The following is a 21,367-nucleotide window of genomic DNA, read 5'->3' as shown; positions in this document are numbered from 1 at the left end:
CCGCAATGAAGAGTAGCTCCTACTTGCCGCAACTAGAGAAAGCCCGTGCAGCAACGAAGACCCAACAGATCCAAAAATAAATTAAGGAATTAAAAAACAAAAAACTAATCATTGAACTAAACTAATCTGTACGCCTGTTCACATCTTCTCCTAGTAACCAATCACTCCCTATGCCATACAGTCAAAAATTTCTCCCTTTCTATCTTTATTTTCAAATGGTAATGTCATCAATTCACACACCTGTGAACAAGAAGCTGTATCAAATAATGGTCATTGCAGCATTATTCAAAGTAGCAAAATATTGAAATGATGTAATAACCATGATCAGGAGAATGAGGAACAAATCATGATATAGCCATAAAATGGAATACTATACAGCACTTAAAATGAATGATGAACAATTGCTACTAGAGTAGCTAGCATTGAACAGACAGAGCCAGTGGCAGAATATACAACATGATACCATATATTTAAAGTTTAAAAATCTGCTAAAGAGTATCATATGTTTATGGCTATATCAATATTTTGAAACAAGTATAACAACATGCATGAGAATAATAACACTGTGTATACTATTGGGTTATCTTTGGAGAAAGAGTGAGGGAAATGGGTCAGAAAAAGCACAAAAGGAACATCAATTGTATCAACATACCTTTTAAAATGTCTTGAAAACATTCTAAAAAAATACAGCATAATGTTTAAGATTTGATAAAGCTGGGTGGTGAGTATACAGGTATCAATATTATTATAATATTATCATTTATTCTTGGTATCTTTCAAATATTTACAATTAACTTTTTTTTTTTTTTTTTTTTTTTTTTTTGCTGTACGTGGGCCTCTCACTGTTGTGGCCTCTCCTGTTGCGGAGCACAGGCTCTGGACGCACAGGCTCAGCGGCCATGGCTCACGGGCCCAGCCGCTCCGCGGCATGTGGGATCTTCCCGGACCGGGGCACGAACCCGTGTCCCCCGCTTCGGCAGGCAGACTCTCAACCACTGCACCACCAGGGAAGCCCTACAATTAACATTTTTAATAGCAGTGTTTTTAAGGAGAGACTGTGGGATTTATTATAAACTGCTTGGTATGATCTGAATGTTTGTGTCCCCCCAAAATTAATATGTTGATATCCTAATCCCCAGAGCAATGGTCCTTGGAGGTGGGGTCTTTGGGAGGTTGTTAGGCCCTGAGTGTGGAGCCTTCTTGAATGGGATTAGTGCCCTTGTAAAAGAATCTCCAGAGAGCTCTCTTGTCCCTTCCACGGTGTGAGGATACAGTGATACTTTTGTGTATTTTTCTCCGTTAATCTGTCTTATGTCATTTTAATTCCTAGAGCAGCCAGGAGAACCTAGAAGGGTAGAGGAAAATTTCTCCCTGCCTGGCAGGATAAAAACCCTGCCATTTACTCCCTCTGTGACTTTGCTCACTTTACCTAATCTCTCTGTGTCTCAGTTTTCTCATTTATAAAATGGGGCTAATAGTATCTACCTTATAGGTTTATGGTAAGATTTAAATTAGTGCATATCTGTGGAGAATTCAGAACAGTGCCCGGCACAAAGGAAATGCTAGATAAGTGTTACGGACTGTTATTAGTGTTTAGCTGTTCGCCATCCCGTACCAGGCCCTGAGCGTCTTGGGAGTGGGGACTGTCTGATCTCTAAGTCCGCAACGCCTAGAACAAAACAAGCTTGCACTAAATCTGAAGAAAAGCTTAATGTAAGTTAAGGAGAAGTGAAAATCGAGGACACGGGTTTCACTGTGAGGATGATGCGAGACGAGGGCGGGATAGTTTTAGAGACGCCGAGGGCGAAGGGCCGAAGGCGCGCCTGCGCGGAACTGGCGCCCGGACGGCCGCAGGGCGCGGTTTCCCTTTCCCAGCGTCCCGCGGCAGTCAGGTGGACTCGGGAGGCGGTGGAGGGGCGGGAGGAAGGGGCGCGGTCCTGGCCACGGGCGGGAGCGAGCGCGGAGCAGCGGTGCCTGGGGCGCACTCCCTCGCTGGCCGCTCTTCCGCACGCCCGTTCCCGGAGCTGCGCTCCAGGTAAGTTCAGCCTCCCCGCGCGTCGCCGCGAGCCTCGCCAGCCACCCCGGCTGCCCCGCAGCTCGGAGCCAGGGTCGCGCCTCGGCCGGTTCCCCCGCGAGCGCAGCGCGGCCCCGGGTCAGCGCTGGGCTGGCACCCACGCCACGTACCGATCCGGCTGCGGGGTGCAGGGCCCCAGGGGCCTCGACGGGCGTGGAGGCCACCGCCCCCGTTTCAGAATGGAGGAAGCTGAGGCCCCGGGCAGCAGAACTGCCTGCCCTGGGAGGGTCACCCAGTTCAGCTCGGGGCGGGGCGCAAGCTGACCAGCTGTCCCGGCGCCCTCGACCCTTGGCTTTTCGTCACAGCTAGCCGCGCAGGGTTACAGTTGGCCATCTTGGCTCCCCCTACCCTCAGGTCTTGGGAACAGAAAAAGAGCGGGGAGTCGGAATGGTTCTCCCGGTCCCTGGCGTCGTAAGAGGGGCTGGCTCCAAGCTCTGTTCTGAGGACTTGAACCCCACGCATCCTTGTGAGCACGTCCCTCCTCTTCACTTAGGCAATTTACTTTATTTCACTTAATTTTTTTAGGAGGTAGGAGAAAAGTATTTACATATTGGGCTTTGGGAGTCCGAGAAGTTTGCTTTTCCATGAAAAGACTCACCTTTTTCTTTGATTGCAAGAGTCTGATTCACTGGACATGAATCATTCCCCTGGCATTTGAGTCAGCAGGTAGGGGATCTGAGTACTTGTTTGCAAGTGACCATATATAGGAAATTGTGGTTTCTGCCGGGCCAAGGAGGTTCTGGGTCGCTGGAGGCCCCTCGGGCTGCTGATAAGAAGGTTGTAACACGGCCCGGCTAAATTATTTCCAAGGATTTGTGTTCTACACAGTCAGTCAGACTCGGTCCTCCGCCAGAGCTACATTTACAACTTTCTAAAAATCAACTTCATGAAAATTGTAACTCATAAAAACATTATTCTGCAAAGATATCGCCATTGGCTTTCATGAAGGCAGAAAACTTCAAACTGACGAGAAAGGAAATTCAAAGAAAACCAGAAGCTTGTTCCCAGAGCCGCGTGGTTCTGTAGAGACATCGGCTGAAATACAGGGACCGAGGAGGAAGTAAAGGAAATGACGTAAACGCTCTAATCTCTTTCAGAAAAGGGTGCTTAAGGTTCTGTTGTTAGGTCATTTAGCCTCCACTGTGGAGTAATTTTTCACTTCTTAAAACTGAAATCAGTAGTACATGTTTGTAATTTACAAATTATACTGAATCAACACATATTGAGCATTAGCTTTGACAGTGTATGGGCGGGGCACTTGGGTAAGGCAGAAGCTTGGGGGTTAAATGTATACCCTTGGACTGTGACTGCGTAGGTTCCGTAGAGGGACACTTACTCGCTGTGAGACTGGAACGTTATAGTACAGTCGGCCCTCTGTAGCCGCGGGTTTCAAAGTCGAACCGCAGTTGGTGGAATCAGCGGATGCAGAACCCACGGGAAGGAGAGCCGACTCTACAGTGCCTTTGTATATAGGGACCTTGAGCACCTGAGGATTTGGGTAAACGCGGGGTAAGGTGGGGGAGGGGGCCTGGAACCGTGGATGCTGAGAGATCGACTGTACCTCTCTGCGCCCCAACTTCTTCATTTGCAAAGTGGAGATGTTCTTAATGATACCCAGCTCCCCTGGATTATTGTGAGGCTGATATCATTCATTCATTCAATAAGGCTTTTTTTTTTTAGTACTTTCTGTGCCTCAGTGAACAAACGACAAAAATCTCCAGCCTTTTGGAATTGACCTTATAATGTTTCTTAATTTTTAAAAATTTTTTTTATTTATTGGCCAAGCCGCGCAGCTTGTGGATCTTAGTTCCCCAGCCAGGGATTGAACCCGCCGGCCAGTGAAAGTGCAGAGTCCTAAACACTGGACCGACAGGGAATTCCCTATTGTGTCTTTTTATATTACCTGCAACATAGTAAGAACTCAAAACATTAGCTGATGTGATTACATATTACATATTATTTCATTTAGTGCCAGCAACAGCCGTCCTCTCCCCTTTTTACAGAGGAGGAAACTGAGGCTCAAAGAAATTGTGTCTAGCTTTAAGAGGCAAAACCAGAACTAATGATATTTTGTATCTGCTGTATATTTAGTGGGATGTAGCCCTTAGCCCTTGTAACTAGAAAGCTGACTGCCCTCCCCTACAGAAAGCCTGAGAAAATCAAGTCCCTAGAAATATTTAAATTCCAGAGACTAACAGTGTCATTTCCTATTGAACATTGCTCCGGGGCTATCACTGAATTTTTAGAATATTTTGTTCCCAGTAAGGGTGGGGCAACTTTATTTCTAAGCCAATCCTGGAGATTTGCCAGCATGTTTGAATAATGTCTACATATGAAAGTGTGTCTGGGTTCCCAACCAGGCATCCATCAAAGAATTGCCCTTTTTCACCTATGGGCCCTACCAAGGACTGGACCTTCCTCAAAGAGCAGGCATGTCTGTTTATAACAGGCTGTAGACTTGAAGCCTTGTAAAATGTAAATGAAGATTCACAAACACAAGGGATCAAACTGAAGCCAGCTGAAAACTGGGGGAGAGGGACAAGTTTTTGTTGCTCCCTATGATGGTAGTTAAAAGAAGTCAACAATCATTGTAGTTCTTCTGGATGTTAAATGAGTCAAAAATTGGCTCCCAGGAAACATATTTGCAAACCTCTTACGTACAGGGATTTTTTTTCTCTCTTGTTTTGAGCCCTTCACAGGTCTAGCACAGTCCCTTGTAGAACTATAGTTGGTGTTTGGTGATGTTTATTTAGCAAATGCAGTACTTCATGTTAGAGAAACATCCTCTTCCTGAGGTGGTTTCTCTTTGAATGTTGACTTCTGTTTTCTGGATTAGAGATTAAGGGTTAGGCTGAGATTATTGTGTTTTGAATCCCAGATTTATACTGTTCGTACTTTTTTTTTTTTTCCTTTTAATAGGTTAGTGTGATCTCAAGAGAAAGGTGGGATATCATGGCATCTATCTGGGTGAGTAAAAATCAAGCCTTCATAGCACAGTAACTTATCTGAGTCAAATCAAGATACAGAAAATCAAAATATTAAGAAAAAATTTTATAAGTTGATAAAAGGTTTATGTGAAAAAATTAACATGCCCCAAAAGCTAGAGGATGTCTAAAAATAAGAAAATATTAAAATGTATTGTAAAGGTACATAGTTAAAATAATTTGTACTGACACCAAAGCAGGGAGGTCAATAATAGAGAATAAATTATATGATTTGGGAATTTATTATAAGAAAAAGACATTTCGTATCAGAGAGGAGAAGATGGCTTATTCAATAAATGATATTAGGAAAACTTCTCACTGTTTGAGGGAAAAAGTAAATCTGTATTCCTTCTCCCTTCTTACATGAAACTAAATTTCAGATGGATAAAATACCGAAATGAAAAAGACAAAATATGGGTGAATTTAAAAAATAATCTTGGAGTGGGGAAGGCAGTTACAACCAAGATACAAACCGAAAGCCTAAAAGAAAAATTGATCTGTTGAACTAAATACAAATTTATAATTTATGATGGCAAACAATATATTAGTGAAGTCAGAAGACAACCCACAGGAAAAAGTATTTGCAGCACATTTGACAAGAGACTCATTCCATTAACATAAAAATAACTTGACTACATCAATAAGAAAAATGAACTCGATGGAAAAATTTGTGAGGGACATGAATAGGATTCGAAAAGAATTATAAATGTCCAACAAACATATGAAAAGTTGCTATACCTTACTGAGAAATAAAGAAATGTAAATAACACCATGAGAAATCATTTCTATCTAAGTATTGGTAAAGGTTAAAAAAAATGTAAGAAGACCAGTGTTGCAGAGGATGTGGGCAAGACGGGCACTCTCATATTCTGTACATAGGAGAGTAAAGTTGGCACTCTTTGGGGATGGTATTTTGGCCATATCTATCAATGTTTAAATGCTCACCCTGTGTAACCCAGTAGTTCCACTTCTGGGTATTTATCATATAGATACACTTGCATACTGTTGAAGAAATAAAGGCTGATGGGTATTCATTTGTACTAATGAAAATACACAGAATAAATGGCCATCTATGGGTTATGATATTTCTCAATTGTAACTTATAGCCGTTTTTATGTAATCATTTAAAAAATGAGAAAAAGTCCACTGTCTATGTATTGACGAAAGAAAATGTCCAGAGATATATTAATCAAAAAAAAAAAATCCAGTTACAGAATAGTACATACAGAGTGATTCTGTTTTAGAGAAAGAAAAAAGAAAAGAAAAAAAATAGACACATAAGGACTGTATTACAAGAAAACTTTCTGGAAAGGTGGAACTAAGAGCAGGGACACTTTCACTTTCAATGCATCACCTTCTGTGCTCTGATTCTTTTTTTAATTTTTTTTTTCTTTTTTTGGGGGGGCTGTTCACACCGCATGTGGGATCTTATTTCCCCAACCAGGGATCGAACCCGTGCCCCCTGCATTGGAAGCACAGATTCTTAACCACTGGACCACCAGGGAAGTCCCTCTGATTTTTTTAATGATGAAAATACATTATATTTTATAAGCGAGGGGCAGAGAGGCTTCAAGAATAACCCATATGGAGACATGAGCAGGCCTTGATATGCGCGGTGTTGGTGTCGGTAGATGTGCTATTGTGAGGCTTTGCTTGGTCCCAGATTATTTTCTGTCACTGGCCAGTAGGCTGATCTCCCCCTTTCCAGGTCTGAAATTCCTGCTGCTATTATGGATATCTAGTAGAGTCAGATGAAAAAAAATTTCATCTCTCCAAAAAACTAGTCTCCCTCTAGCCCTTGTCCATTAGTGAATCGACATGGAATTAGTTGTTCAGGCTCTCCAGCTGACACCTTCAAAGTTATGGCACATTTCTGAAGGGCTGGGAGAGACCCATGTGAGTGTGAGAGAGGGTGTATTTGTTTCCCACTGCTTCCATAAGCAATCACCACACATTTAGCAACTTAAAACAATACCCCTTTATTATCTCCACACAGTTCTATATGTTAGAGCCCAAAATGGGTCTCATAGCGCTAAGATCAAGGAGTTGGCAAGGCTGCATTCCTTTCTGAGACTTTGGGAAGAATCCACCTCTGAGCTTATTTAGGTTGTCAGCAAAATTTAGTTCCTTGCAGTTGTGAGACTGGGTGCCTTGCTGGCTGTCAGTGGGGGCTGTCCTTATCTCCTGGAGGCCATTGCCAGTCCTTGTGTGTGGCCCCCTACATCTCAGAACAGCAGCGGTGCATGGAATCCTCACGCTTGCAGTCTCTCTAGCTTGCCCTTCTGGGACATCTCTCTTCTGCCGTCCTCTACTTCCTCCAGCTGGAGACAGTTCTCTGCTGTTAAGTGCTCACATTATTAGATTGGGCCCACCTGGGTAATCCAGGCTACTTTCCCTATTTTAAGGTTTGGAACCTTAATTGCATCCTCAAAGTCCCTTTAGTCATGTAACTTAACACATTCACAGGGTCCAAGGATTACCGTGTGGACATTTTATTTGGGAGCCATTATTCTGCCCACCACAAGGGGATGGTAGCATTGGGCATCAGGCAGCAGGAAAGAAGGGATGGGAATAGACTAGAAAAGGGAAGCTGTGCTGTGGGCAGGAGGGGAGATTGGAGGGCTCGAGTGAAGAAAGAGGCCCTAGCCAGAGAGGGGCTCCTACTTCCTCGCTTTTTCTTTCCTATTTTCCTCCTGTCTCAAATTAAAGAAGTAACATTTATGAGTGAGATGTATGAGAGCAAATATTAAAAACAACTCAGAGCTACTATGGAAAACAGTATGGTGGTTCCTCAACAAATTAAAAATAGAATTACCATATGATGAAGCAATCCCATTTCTGGATAAATATCCTAAGAATTGAAAGCAGGATCTTGAAGAGATATTTGCACACTTGTGTTCATAGAAGCATTATTCACAATAGCTAAAAGCTGGAAGCAACCCAAGTGTCCGTTGATGGACGAATAGATAAACAAAATGTGGGGTATGCATATTGTGGAATATTTAGCCTTTAAAAGGAAGGAAGTTCTGACATACGCTGCAACATAGATGAACCCTGAGGACATTATGCTAAGAGAAATAAACCAGTAATAAGACAAAATACTCTATGATTCCATTTATATGAGGTATCTGAAGTAGTCAAATTCCTAGAAGCAGAAAACAGAATTGTAGTTGCCAGGGTCTGTGGGGAGGGGGAAAGGGGGATTTGTTCCTTAATGGATATAGAGTTCTAGTTCCACACAATGAAAAAGTCAAGTTCTGGAGATCTGTTTTACAACAATGTGAATATACAGTTCACCACTACTGAACTGTACACTTAAAAATGTTAAAAGTGGTAAATTTTATGTTACACTTTTTTTTAACCACAATTTAAAAAACTCTCAGATTTCTGTAAATACTCTTATCACTGTTTTATCTGTTCTCTTTTTCCCTCTTAACACAAAAGCACATACACACCCAAATACAAATGAGCAATCAGTCCATGTTTTTCTACAACATGGTTGATCGTCTGTGTTATGATCAAGAGGGAAGATTTTTTGCAATTTCAGTACATTACTGTTGGAGATGAAAGATTAGCTGATTTCCTAAGTCTGTATATTCTATCTAGGAGTGTTGGAACCCTCCCATTGTTTCAGATGTTGCATTACTATTTCCTTTGTTAAAATTTTTGAATATGGTAGCCACACTTCTCGAAAGTTTGCACTACATAACTTTGCTTTTATGAAAGATCTATGTTAGTACAGGCACACATTGGAGACATTGCAGTTTGGTTCCAGACCACTGCAATAAAACAAGTATCGCAATAAAACAAGTCGCATGAATTTTTTGGTTTCCCAGTGCATATAAAAGTTATGTTTTGGAAACCATGGAACTCCTAGAAGAAAACATAGGCAGAACACTCTTTGACATGAATTGTAGCAATATTTTTTGGATCTGTCTCCTAAAGCAAAGGAAGTAAAAACAAAAATAAATAAATGGGACCTAATTAGGCTTAAAGTTTTTGCATAGCAAAGGAAACCATTGACAAAATGAAAAGGCGACCTACTGAATGTGAGGAAATATTTGCTAATGATATGACCGTAAGGAGTTAATATCCAAAATATATCAACAACTCATAGAACTCAACATCAAAAAAGCAAACAACCCAATTAAAATGTGGGCAGAAGACCAGAATAGACATTTTCCCAAAGAAGACATGCATATAGCCACCAGACACGTGAAAAGATGCTCAACATCGTTAGTCATCAGAGAAATGCAAATTAAAACCACAATGAGGTATCCTCACACCTGTCAGAACGGCTATTATCAAAAAGAACACTCATAACAAATGTCGGTGAGGATGTGGAGAAAAGGGAACCCTCCTGCACTGTTGGTGGGAATGTAAATTGGTGCAGCTCTATGGAGAACAGTATGGAGGTTTCTCAAAAAACTAAAAGTAGTTTAGTTTTGACCATATGACCCAGCAATTCCACTCCTGGATATATATCAAAAAACCCTCCAAAACACTAATTTGAAAAGATACATGCAGCCCAATGTTCATAGAAGCATTATTTACAATTGCCAAGATATGGAAACAACCTAAGCCATCAACAGAATAGATGAATGGATAAAGATGTGGGGTGTGTGTGTGTGTGTGTGTGTGTGTGTGGTATATATATATATATATATATATATATATATATATATATATATACCACACACACATACATACAATGGAATACTACTCAGCCATAAAAAGAATGAAATTGTGCTATTTGCAGCAACATGGATGGACTTGGAGGGCATTATACTGTGTGAAATGTCAGAGACAAATAATGTATGATATCACATATGTGGAATCAAAAAATTCAACAAACTAGTAAATATAACGAAAGAGAAGGAGAGTCATAAGTATAGAGAACAAACTAGTTGTTACCAGTGGTGGGGTGCAATATAAGGGTAGGGCAGTAAAGAGGTACAAACTGTTAAGTATAAAATAAACTATAAGGATATATTGTACAACATGGGGAATATAGCCAATAAAAAAGTTATGTTAACACTGTACTGTAGTCTGTTGCATAGAATAGCATTGTCTAAAGGAACAGTGTACATACTCTAACTTAAAAATGTGTTATTGATAAAAAAATGCTAACCAGCACCTGAGCCTTCAGGGAATCATAATCTTTTTTGCAATAGTAACATCAAAGATCACTGCACACTGATCACCATAACAAATATAGTAATAATGAAAAAGTTTGAAATATTGCTGGAATTACCAAAATACAACACAGAGACACGAAATGAGCAAATGCTGTTGGAAGAATGGCGCTGATATACTTGCTTGATGTAGGCTTGTCACAAACCTTCAGTTTGTAAAAACACAATATCTGCAAAGCAAAATGAAGTGCAATAAAGACATGATATGCCTGTACCTGTTTTTGGTAACTGAAAGAAATCCAAAGAGGATTTTTGCTTTTATGCCATCAATGTATTAATGTAGGCCTTTCTTAAAACTGAAGTGGCATAAAATGAACTTTTGAAAATCTGGGGATACCCTTGGCTTTACACCATTTCAACTTATGGAAAGTTTCATAGAGATGCTCTGCATTAAGATAACGGGGAAACCTGTGTATCTCTGTTCAGGCTTGGCTTCTACTACTTCACCCCTGATGAGAGGGCCTGGTATCTTATCAGTTTGTACTCTTTGAACTCAAGGTCTTTGTCAAATGTTGCCTTTACATCTATAGCAAGCACTCAGGCAACACACAAATGAGAATGTCTTGGAACATTTTTATTAAGATACCATAGCAGTATTTTTCCTATGTGTGCCTTCTACAAGGCTGGCTTTCTCATAGGAATAATCTGAGCTCTTTGCTCCTTGGTCAATTCCTAACTTGCTTTTACAGAATAATAATGAATGTAATAACTATATGAACCCTCAAATTAATATTTTTATTATGCTACTAAAAGTTTTCAACATTAGCTCATAATCACTATAATCATCATGAACTGTTGTAGCATCCGAACTAACTATATACTCTTCCTTTCCCATTCCAAATGCTAATTTGCAAAATGAGGAAGGGGAACATGGAAAGACTCTGGAACCAAGGGATAAAAGAAACTTTATGAAAATATAACTTCCTGTAAACATGAAGGAGTTCATCCAAAGGGAAGCTAAACAATGAAAGCAGCGTGTACCTAGTGCAGTGGGCTCTACTGGAGCAGAAAGAAGACCATCCAGCCACAACCCCAGTTCTACTTTTCATGACTCTCTAATTGATTAAAAGGCAAACTCTTGAATATGACCTTGAGCAAATTACTTAGTCTCTTGCTATGTTTGTTTCCTCATCTGTAAAATAAGTGTAATAACAGTACCTACATCATCTAGACTTTGAAGGCATTAAATCCGTTCATGTGAAATGCATGAACAGTACCTGGCATGTAGTGAGCACTCAGAAGATGTTGTAATCATTATCATTTCGGTATATTAGCTTTTTTCTAAAAACATATTCTTTGTTAATTAATATCCCTGCAACTGTTTTAGTGAAGAAGCTTCTGCCTGTTTCCTGGGCCTGGTTTTAGTACACATCAACAGCATCCTCCTCCCCATTGGAATGATTCTCTCAGAGTCATCTGAAACCAATGGATTTTCCCCAAATAGATGTTTTCTGACCATACCTATTTTTAGTATTTTCTTGCATTTACGTGTATATATATATATATATATATATATATATATATATATATATATATAATATAATATAAAAAAAAATATATATATAATATGACTATTTTTTAAAGGAGTTTTAGGTTCACAGCAAAATTAAGAGGAGGTTACAGAGGTTCCCCATGTGCCCTCTGTCTCCCACACATGCATGGCCTCCCCCATTGTCAACATCCCCCACCAGAGGGGTTCATTTTTTGCAATTGATGAACCTACATTGGCACATCTTTATCACCCAAAGTCTGTAGTTTACATTACAGTTCACTCTTGGTGTTGTACATTCTATGGGTTTGGATGTTTATATGTATTTAAAGGCATTCTATGGGTTTGGATGCTTATATATATTTAAAGATAATGCTCTCTTCGCACTCCCAGTGGGTGGACCGCAGTACAATTCTGACACTACCTGGGACTAGCATCAGACTCCACAGGTTTAAGGGCTCAAGCCTCACTTCAGACACCAGCAGCAAGTCTCAGAGCCACCTGCTGTTCTGACCCAGGGGCTATAAATTAGGAGGTTTCCATGACCCTAATCAGTAAGTCTCTAGAACACCTCATAGAATTCACTGAAAGTGCTATACTTACCATTACAGTTTTTATTATAAAACCTACACATAGAGCAAACTCTGAAAAGGCCCTGGATGCAGAGCTTCCAAGCCCTCTTCCCGTGGAGTCAGGGCACCTCACCTTTCCTGCACATAAGTGTGTTCACCAGCCAGGGAGCTTCTCTGAGCCTCGGCATCCAGAGCTTTTCCTGGCGTTTCATTGCATAGCTGTGACTGATTAAGTCACTGGCCACGATTGAATTCGGTCTCCAGTCCCGTTGAGTTCCCAAAGTGCCAACCCTCTAATCACATGGCCGGGTCTTTTTAGTAACCAGCCTGGTGCTACAGCTATCTCATGGCCCACCATGACTCACCTCATTAGCACAGTAAAGACAGTCCCATCACTCAGTAAATTCCAGTGGTTTTTGAAGCTCTGTGGCTGGAACCTAGGACAAAGATCACATATATCTTTATTATATCATACACATATACCTTACATCAAGGCTGCGTAGAGTTTTCAAAACGTCATATTCCTGTATTTTTTACTAAAATGCTGTCATCACTAAGGTACTGGTTATCTTAGGCTGATCGGAAGCTCTGATTGGAAGTTACATCTTTAATCACAAGTAAGACTGGGGGAAATGAGTTAATGTTTTGTAGGTCACTCAAAACATGGAGTCCATGAAGAAATACAAAAAGGGATGCTTGATGGTGGAAAGGCTGGGGAAGGTTTATCTAAGGTGGAAACTTGCTAATAGGAGAAGCTACCCCATCATAATAAGTCCTTGGTGAGAATTAGAGAGCACAGCTTCCCTTCCCCACCCCATCCTTCCTCTCTTTCCTGGGAACAAGATTGGTGTAGTTTGACACATGAGGATACAATGTTCCCATTTCTGGAGTGAAACCCAGAGGAAGGACACCAGTGGTAGGGCTCCCAGGAAAGATGCAGTGTGCTAATGTGGAGGGAATTTTGGGAACGCAGTGCCTTTCAAATTCTGCCCCATGGATGACATCAGCCCCGGCATTTGGATGTTTTTGGTACTGGGTACAAAGGATTCGTAAGAGCCCCATCCACTTTCATATTTCTTGCTTTGGTGGGACATCCAACTAGACCTTTCTTTCCTAGTGTGTTTGCTTTTCCCGACCATGCAAATTTAAGCCGCGTATGGAGAAGACACCTGTGTTACATGCATGTGGATGTGATGAACTTCTTCTGTAGTCTTCCTCCTGTCTACTGCATCTCAGGGCTGGATGATCTGGCTTATAACTATTTTCATGGAAATGGACTTTTCACATCCCAAGCAGTATAGACATCATGCCTGATTAGGTACTTTCGACATGATTGTAACTTCCTATTTGGTGTTAACCATGTTTCAAACCATGGTTCCTGAAGCTTCTTTAGTAAATACTGGCACTCAGAGAGTTTCACAAATGGTCCTCTGCAGGAAGTTAATGAAAAACAGGTTAGACCTGGATTTCAATTCAAAACATTTAGAGCTTTGTTTTAGGACAAACCCTGGAAAGAAATACCATACAATCTGAGTGAAAAGAGAGAGGCTTCCTGGGAATGAACGGAATGAACATTAAAGGGCTGCTCTTTGCCACTCCCTGACCCAAGCTTAACCACCAAGGAGGGAGGGTCCCTCTTTTATATTTAATTATAATAAAAAATGTAATTTGACAATATAACTTGTTGCTGTTGAAAACGTTTTAGATTGAGAGCAAGGAATGTGAAGGGGAGAAGGTATCATTTGACTCTCTTGAAAGTCTATTTTTTTTTTTGGCGGATGCAAAGCAGTTAGAAAACATAAGTATTTTAGAGTACTGAGCAATAAGATTAATACAGAGGTCTTAAGTGAATTAAGAGAGTAAATCAAAAGGGTAGAAAATTCTCAAGTCTGCCCCTTCCTCCATTCTCAGATCTTTGCTCCTTTCATCTTCAACTATTTGTGTTTGATTAAATACCTCGCCTATGTTCTGGAGGCATGTTTAAATAAGAGTAGTGACAGTCTCACGTGAACAGGATTTACAAAAGGTGAAGAGTGCATGTGTCAGATTTTTGAGATATGGCATGGAGCTCTGAAAAGTCTGGTAATGGCATTTGAGAATTATCAAAGAAAACAAGACCCAGAACAAGAAAGCATTTTGTACTCATTTATTCATGCAGCAAATATTTACTAAGCATCTACTATGTGCCAGATACTCTTTTAGGCTCAGAGGATACAGCAGGGAAAGAGAAATAAAAAAGCGTGGAGCTTACATGCCTCTGATTTTATTAGGGAAGAGAGCTAATAAAGAAATAAGTGTATAGTACATTAAGTCAGTTTTAAGTACTCTGGAGAAGAGCAGAGGTGGAGAATGAGAGGGATAGGGTACATTGTTTTCTGCTCAGATATGTGAGCAGAAGTCAACATGGAGTGAGGGAGTGAGCTGGGAAGATATTTAGGGGAAGACCATCCAGGCAGAGGGAACAGCAGGTATAAAGCTCTGAGACAGAAGAGCAATAAGAAAACCCCAGTAAAGTGATAGGAGGGGGACAAGGAGATTTGGGGGAGCATTACAATTCTCTTCTTTTGTTACTTCAGGGTCCTCCAAGGGCCACAAGGAATCCCTGTAGTCCTGACAGCCTTTGAATGAACTATAGAAGAAGTTTCCACTGTCTAGGTTTACTTTGCATTAGGAAATATTTTTAAATCTGTAGCAACTTTTTGTGAGGATTAACAACAAACATACTCATACAAAATCCATGATTTAACATCATATCACGTGAGCATTAATGACTTTGGTCATCGATGCAAGAAATCTTCTTCCCAGGATGTTACAAACAGTAAACGTTCCTGATCTTAGTCCCTCTCAGGTGGATCCCTATTCCCATAGAAGTGAAGTGGGAGGAGAGTGAGTGTCACCACTGTACTCCCCAAATCCTGCCAAGCCAGCCACCATTCTCCAGCCAAGAAGATGTGATGAAGCCAGATTCCTCACTTCAGTGAGCCAAGTTCCCTGTATCTTCCACAGTTAGAGTGAAGGTCCCTTAAATGCAGGTGTCTCCCCCGTAAGATGAAGTTAGATGTGCACAGAGCTGAGGATGTGGCCAGAATAGTCTTCAACTCTCTGTGGCCCTTGGCCGAGAGGAGAATTTGGTCATGAAGTCTTAGCTAAGATAAGCTCCTGACTTTGATTGTGGTACAAAAAAATAATTCTCAGACACTGGTGCTATATGACTCAAAAGAAGATGAATACAGCTTATTTATAATCTGCTGCAAACAAATAATGAAAATGATTCTGAGAAAGAAGTTTGTGTTGATGAAGTCTTTTCAGGGGCCCAGTGTTTCAAGCTCAATCCAGATAGTTGGGTTTGCTGCCTTTGACAGAGAAATGCTGAGTGCTTGCAGAGACAGGAAGGAAGATACAATAGAATCACTGGAAACATCCCAGGTGCACCAGGCATCCATCTGGGCTCGTGGAACCAGATTGAAAGACTTAGCATAGCTTGTGGTGCTGAAAGAGGTCATTTATGTAGTCTGGGCGTCTTCCACATCTACCAAGATACAATGATCAGTTTGATTTCTAGACTATCAATATTTGAAGGAAGCAACCTCATCAGACAGCCAGTTGTCTAGTGTAGACCTCGGAGAAAGCCCACACCTTGGGATATCATTGTCTTGCTTCCATCTACTTCCAGCAGACTCACTCACAGTTATTTTTTAAGCCCCTAGCTGGAGGCTGAGCACTGGGCCAGGAGCTGGGTATACTGTGAGTAAAACAAAAGGTCTCTGCCCTCTGGAACTTTAATTTAGAGGAGGTGGAGACACAGATATAAAACAGATATTGAGGAATGCTGAGTGCCCTAAGGGAGAAAGGGTGCTGAGACAGAATAACAGGAGAGGACCCTGTTAAAGTCAGGCTCAAGTGGCCTGGGGCAGACCTGTCAGAGAAGACGGCCCTTAATCAGAAGACTGAAGGTAGGAAAACATTCCAGCTAGAGGGAACAGCACAAAGGCATGAAGATGAGAAAGAGATCACAGTAGATCAGCTGGAGTTTTGGAGAGCTGAAGTGGGAATGGGCAAAGGGGAGAGTTGGCTCCAGGTGAGGGTGACAGGGAAGGTTGGGCCAGATGTTGCAAGGCTGCGTGGATAGGGCAAGGAGTTTGGACTTTATTGAATATCCAATGGGAGGTCAGAGAAGGGTGTCCAGTAGGAGAATCCCATGACCTGACTTAGATCTTTCACAGATCCCTGGGCTGCTAGAAAATGTGGGAAATGGCTAGAGGTAGGCATAGAAGGAAGCAGGAAGGGAGACTAGGGAAGACGTCCATGCCCAGGGGAGCAATGATGGTGACTTGGATGACAGGAGTGCCAAAGAAGGTGGGGAGAAGTGCACAGGAGATTCTTTGTTTTGAAGTAGTCTCATCAGGTCTTGCAGATGACTGCATTTGGATGGAAAGAGAAGGAATTGAAGGAGACCCCCAGGTTTCTGGTGGTGGGTGGTGCCATTTAAAGGGATTGAAGAAGAAGAACAAACTGGGGACGAGCACAGACAGTGGAGCCAGATTGCTTGGGTTCAAATCCTGGCTGTGCCACAGGTAAGTTATGTGAGTATCAGCAAGTCTTTTAACTCTCAGTGCCTCAGTCTTCTCCCCTGTAAGATGGGATCATAATAGGATGGGTTCTGAGGGTTAAGTGAGCAAATATGTATAAAGTACAAGTAACTACCATACATGGTAGAAGAAATCATTTTGAAAGGAAATAATGAGTTGATACATGAGATATAACCAGTGTTCAAAATAGAAGTCTGGGCTGGGAATACAGCTGTGGGAGTTATCTGCATATAGAAGGGGAAGTGGCAGAAATAACCCACAGCAGGAGGAGAGGGAAAGAAAAGAGAAAGAGACTTTCCATTTTAGAACCTACTTTGTAGATGTCAGCCAAAGGGGAGGAGCCAACAAAGGAGAGGCCCAGGAGGCAGAAGAAGGCAGGGGTCTGGCTGGGTTAACCCTGAGTGACACATGCTTCTAAGGAATCTGGGTTTCCCTTTATTATAATCTGTGTTTCATAGAAACACAACATAAATCGCTTGTTTGTCCCCATCTTCCCTAATTTCTGAATCATATTCATCTTTCTACTCGAGCTCAACACTGGAATGTTATCACATTCCAGTGCTCTGGCTCTGGGACTCCCCTGATGAAATCAGAACAAGAAAAGCTGGCAAGTGTGGGTATTTTCTCCTTTGAGTGAGCACAGGAAGAAATGCAGCCATCTCCCTTGAACCTCTTAGATGCATGCAGACAAAGCCATAATGGCGTTCTTGCTCCTGTCAGGCATCCCTGAGGCTGCCAGTCCACGCTTTCCCCATGCCCTGCTTCTCTTTACTGGCCCCAGGTGGAGAGCGAGCCTGCAGTGGTGATGGGAGTCTTCTGTCTGCAGTGACCACTGCCAGCCTGAGGGAAAAGAAAACGACGCTACCTGATGCTACCCTTTGCCCTGCAGGACCTGAGTGGTTACCAGGCCTTTTCTCTGGCTTCTTCCCTGCTGTATGGTTTCCTGGGGCTGCTGTAACAAAGTACCCCAAACTGGGTGGTTTAAAACAAGAGAAATTTATTGTCTCACTGTTCTGGATGCTAGAAACCTGAAATCAAGGTGTTGGCAGGCCATGTTCCCTCTGAAACCTGTAGGGGGTCCTTGCTCACCCCTTCCAGCTTCTGATTCTCTGGCAATCTTTGGTGCTTCTTTGCTTGAGGCTGCACAACTCCAATCTTTGCTTTCACCTTCCCTTCACAATTTCCCTGTATGTCTCTGTCTTCACATTGCTGTCTACTAAGGACACCAATCATATTGGATTAGGGGCCCATCCTTAGTTAAGACCTCATCTTAACTAATTATATTTGCCAAAACCTTATATCCAAATAGGTCATTTTCTGAAGTACTATGGGTTAGGACTTCAATATTTCTTGAGGGGGAGGGGTGGGCACAATTCAACCCATGCCACCTGCCTCACTTGACCATATTTCATTTCAGGGCCTTTTATAGTAGACTTTCTTTGGTTTTGAAAACCACTTTTTCCTGAAAAATTGAATAAGTTTTATATTTTCCAAGTTTTGATCCTTTTATTTATTTATTTTTTTTAGTCTACTCCATTTTTCCTTTTATCCTAAATCCTCATGACCCAGCAGACTGTTTTGACACTGAGCAGAGAGTGATCATTTCTCCCTGGCTCTTAGAGAGTTCCTAAGTCCTGAAGGTTTATATGAGGCTCTGATTTGAAAGCTTAATTTTGGGACATGGCCTTTCCAGGGCTTTAGGAAGTGATGCGGGATTTGGCTTTGCCTCACCTTCAAAATGTACCTGCAGCAGCTGCTATTCTTGCTCTGGAGTGTTTGGCTTTAAATATGTTCCTTGTCAGCAGGATTGGCACCCTGTGTTTTTCTCTTTCATCCATTCTTCTGAATATAAATGTTTGACTTCTTGCAAACGCAGTGCGCTTTCATAAAGAAATAGAGATGACTGACTTTCCCGAGTCAAGGACAGACTGGTGTCTCTCAGGGGTAGTGGCAGACAGCTCCCCAGGCGTGGCTTGGCCACACCAGTGGCTTCAAGGTGTCATGGGCTATGACTGACATCTGAAGGATAGTTTTAGAGGGTCAAGGAAAATTAAATAGGCATGAAGAAGAAAGATGCATCCTAGCCCAGTCATTAGGAGCAAAGACTGACCAATTGCTGCCTGTGAGAACTTGGGCGACAGTCATCATCTGCAAATAGGATTTATTATATCTGCTTTATCAGTTTACGGTGAGGACTGAATGAGCTAATGCAGGAAATGTGCTTAGCAAATAGTGAGTAGCAGCAATTGTTATTAATATAAAGAGCTCCTGTTGTTTCCCCCCTTTATTTGGACATTCCTTGCAGTAAATTTATTTTCCAACTGGTTTCAGGATCATGTTCCTTTTAAGGGCATCTGAAGGTCAAGTTTGAGAAAAGAAAAGCAACTAAATGTGTTTAAGGGATGTGGATGGAGATCTGATCAAGCATGATTAAAAATAAAAAGACTTTGCGAAGTATTGGGCTTCCCTGGTGGCGCAGTGGTTGAGAGTCCGCCTGCTGATGCAGGCGACACGGGTTCGTGCCCCAGTCTGGGAAGATCCCACATGCCGCGGAGCGGCTGGGCCCGTGAGCCATGGCCGCTGAGCCTGCGCGTCTGGAGCCCGTGCTCCGCAACGGGAGAGGCCACAACAGTGAGAGGCCCGCGTACCGCAAAAAAAAGAAAAAAAGGCTTTGCCAAGTATCCATAGGATGTCCTGCACTAGCGCTGACACTTTATTAGGGTAGTAGGGTTCATAGAAATAAACTAAGTCAAGTATTGATTAGTAATTTAAATGTCAAAGAATTAAGCCTGCAATGGAGCAGGCGATGCAAGCAGTTTGGTTTGGCTGTAAAAATGCCAACATTCCTGAAACAATGAGCTCATCATCAAATTCTTATTCCACGCCCACAAAAGAATCTATGACTTGTTTGCTCGATCTTGTTTTGGTTTTCTGGGCAGCTAAGAACGAAATAGGGCACTGATTCTCAAACATGTTAGTGCATTGGAATCCTCTGGAGGGCTTGTGAAAACCCGGATCCTGAATCTTAGCCCCAGGGTTGTTGATGCAGTAAGACTGTGGTGGGGCCTGAGAATTTGCTCTCTAATAAGTTCCCCGGCAATGCTGATGCTGCTGATCCAGGAACCACACTTTGAGAGCCACTAATGTGGAATTTCCTGAGGTCTTATGATGTGGTGGAGACCTCAAGGCATTTTAGTTGCAAGGAAGTGGGTTCAAATTCTGGGGCTGTACTTAGTAGCAGAGTTATGTCAAGCAAATAATCTCTCTGAGATCCAGTTTCTTCCTGTTTTTTTTTTTCTTTGCGGTATGCGGGCCTCTCACTGCTGTGGCCTCTCCCGTTGCGGAGCACAGGCTCCGGACATGCAGGCCCAGCGGCCATGGCTCACGGGCCCAGCCGCTCCGCAGCATGTGGGATCTTCCCGGACCGGGTCACGAACCCACATCCCCTGCATCGGCAGGCGGACTCTCAACCACTGCGCCACCAGGGAAGCCCGTCTTCCATTTTTAAATGGAAATAATAAAATCCCCCTCTTTAAGGTCATGGTAAGAGTTGAATAAGATGTCTGTGAAGCACCTTGTTCACTGCCTGACATGTATTACTTTAAAAGATTCCATTAATTTCTTTTACTGTAAGATTTTTTTTCATAAGTCATATATTTATTTCTGAATGTTTTGGGCAATGAAGTCTATCAAATGAATATACTGCTCATTTAAATGACTGAAGCACTTTGAAAGATTTCACTAAGATTCCATTTCAGAAGTCCTGTGCCATTTTTCACACAGGTGTGTGTGTGTATGTGTGTAGTTTTTTTCCTTTTAATCAAACGAGTAGTTCCTCCCCATTAAGTTCTTACTAGGTAGCAAGTTGCATGATGGATTGGGAATATCATCCTTCTCTAGTTTTGTGCATTGGAATTTCAGCATATTTTGATGTATAGGTAGCAGAGGGCAGTGAAAAGGTCACAGCTAGAATGGAAACCCTGAGTTTTCATAATTCATGGATAATTAGAGTCTGACTACAGTTTTGTTTTTTGTATTCAAAAGCAGCCATGTGAATATCTGCATGGCACAGAAGCACCAGGGAAGCTTCTAAAACATGTGCAGTCTAACGCCTCATTTCTAAAGACCATGGTTCCATATGTCTAGGGCAGGGCCTGGTCATATGCATTTTAATCAACAAATCAATCAACTGATCTAAGAAAGAAATGGAAAATTTTATTCGAACCCAACTGAGGATTATGACCCAAGAACAGCCTCTCAGAAAGCTCTGAGAACTGTTCAACCCTCTAGAAGTCAAAGCACAGTTGTATAAGTTTTTTGAGACAGAGGGCTGTCCATTAAATGACGTATTATTGACAGTTCACACAATCCAGATCTGCAAGTACAAAGTGGTAGGTCATGATCAAGAAGGAATGTTATCTTTTAAGGAGTTGTCTTGTTGGTGCTGGGAGAATGTTGCTCTTT

General features: G+C 41.9%; 1 protein-coding gene across 3 annotated transcripts in view; it reads left to right on the top strand.

The window, feature by feature from the left end:
- Nucleotides 1-1,926: 1,926 nt before the first annotated feature.
- Nucleotides 1,927-21,367, top strand: part of ANXA3 (annexin A3) — a 60,676-nt gene continuing 41,235 nt past the window's right edge. For 2 of the 3 annotated variants that reach the window (XM_082638378.1, XM_082638376.1), the window contains exons 1-2: nt 1,927-2,035; nt 4,994-5,041. In XM_082638378.1, the coding sequence (XP_082494504.1) occupies nt 5,027-5,041 (15 nt within the window). In that variant the 5' untranslated portion in view covers nt 1,927-2,035; nt 4,994-5,026. Of the gene's footprint in view, nt 2,036-3,389; nt 3,584-4,993; nt 5,042-21,367 lie in introns of those variants that run through there. The other variant, XM_082638377.1, reaches the window with a different exon arrangement.

Source organism: Mesoplodon mirus (assembly GCF_964341445.2).
Source record: "Mesoplodon mirus genome assembly, chromosome: 2".
Classification (NCBI taxonomy): Eukaryota; Metazoa; Chordata; class Mammalia; order Artiodactyla; family Ziphiidae; genus Mesoplodon; species Mesoplodon mirus.
This window is presented reverse-complemented; position numbering and strand designations above follow the sequence as displayed.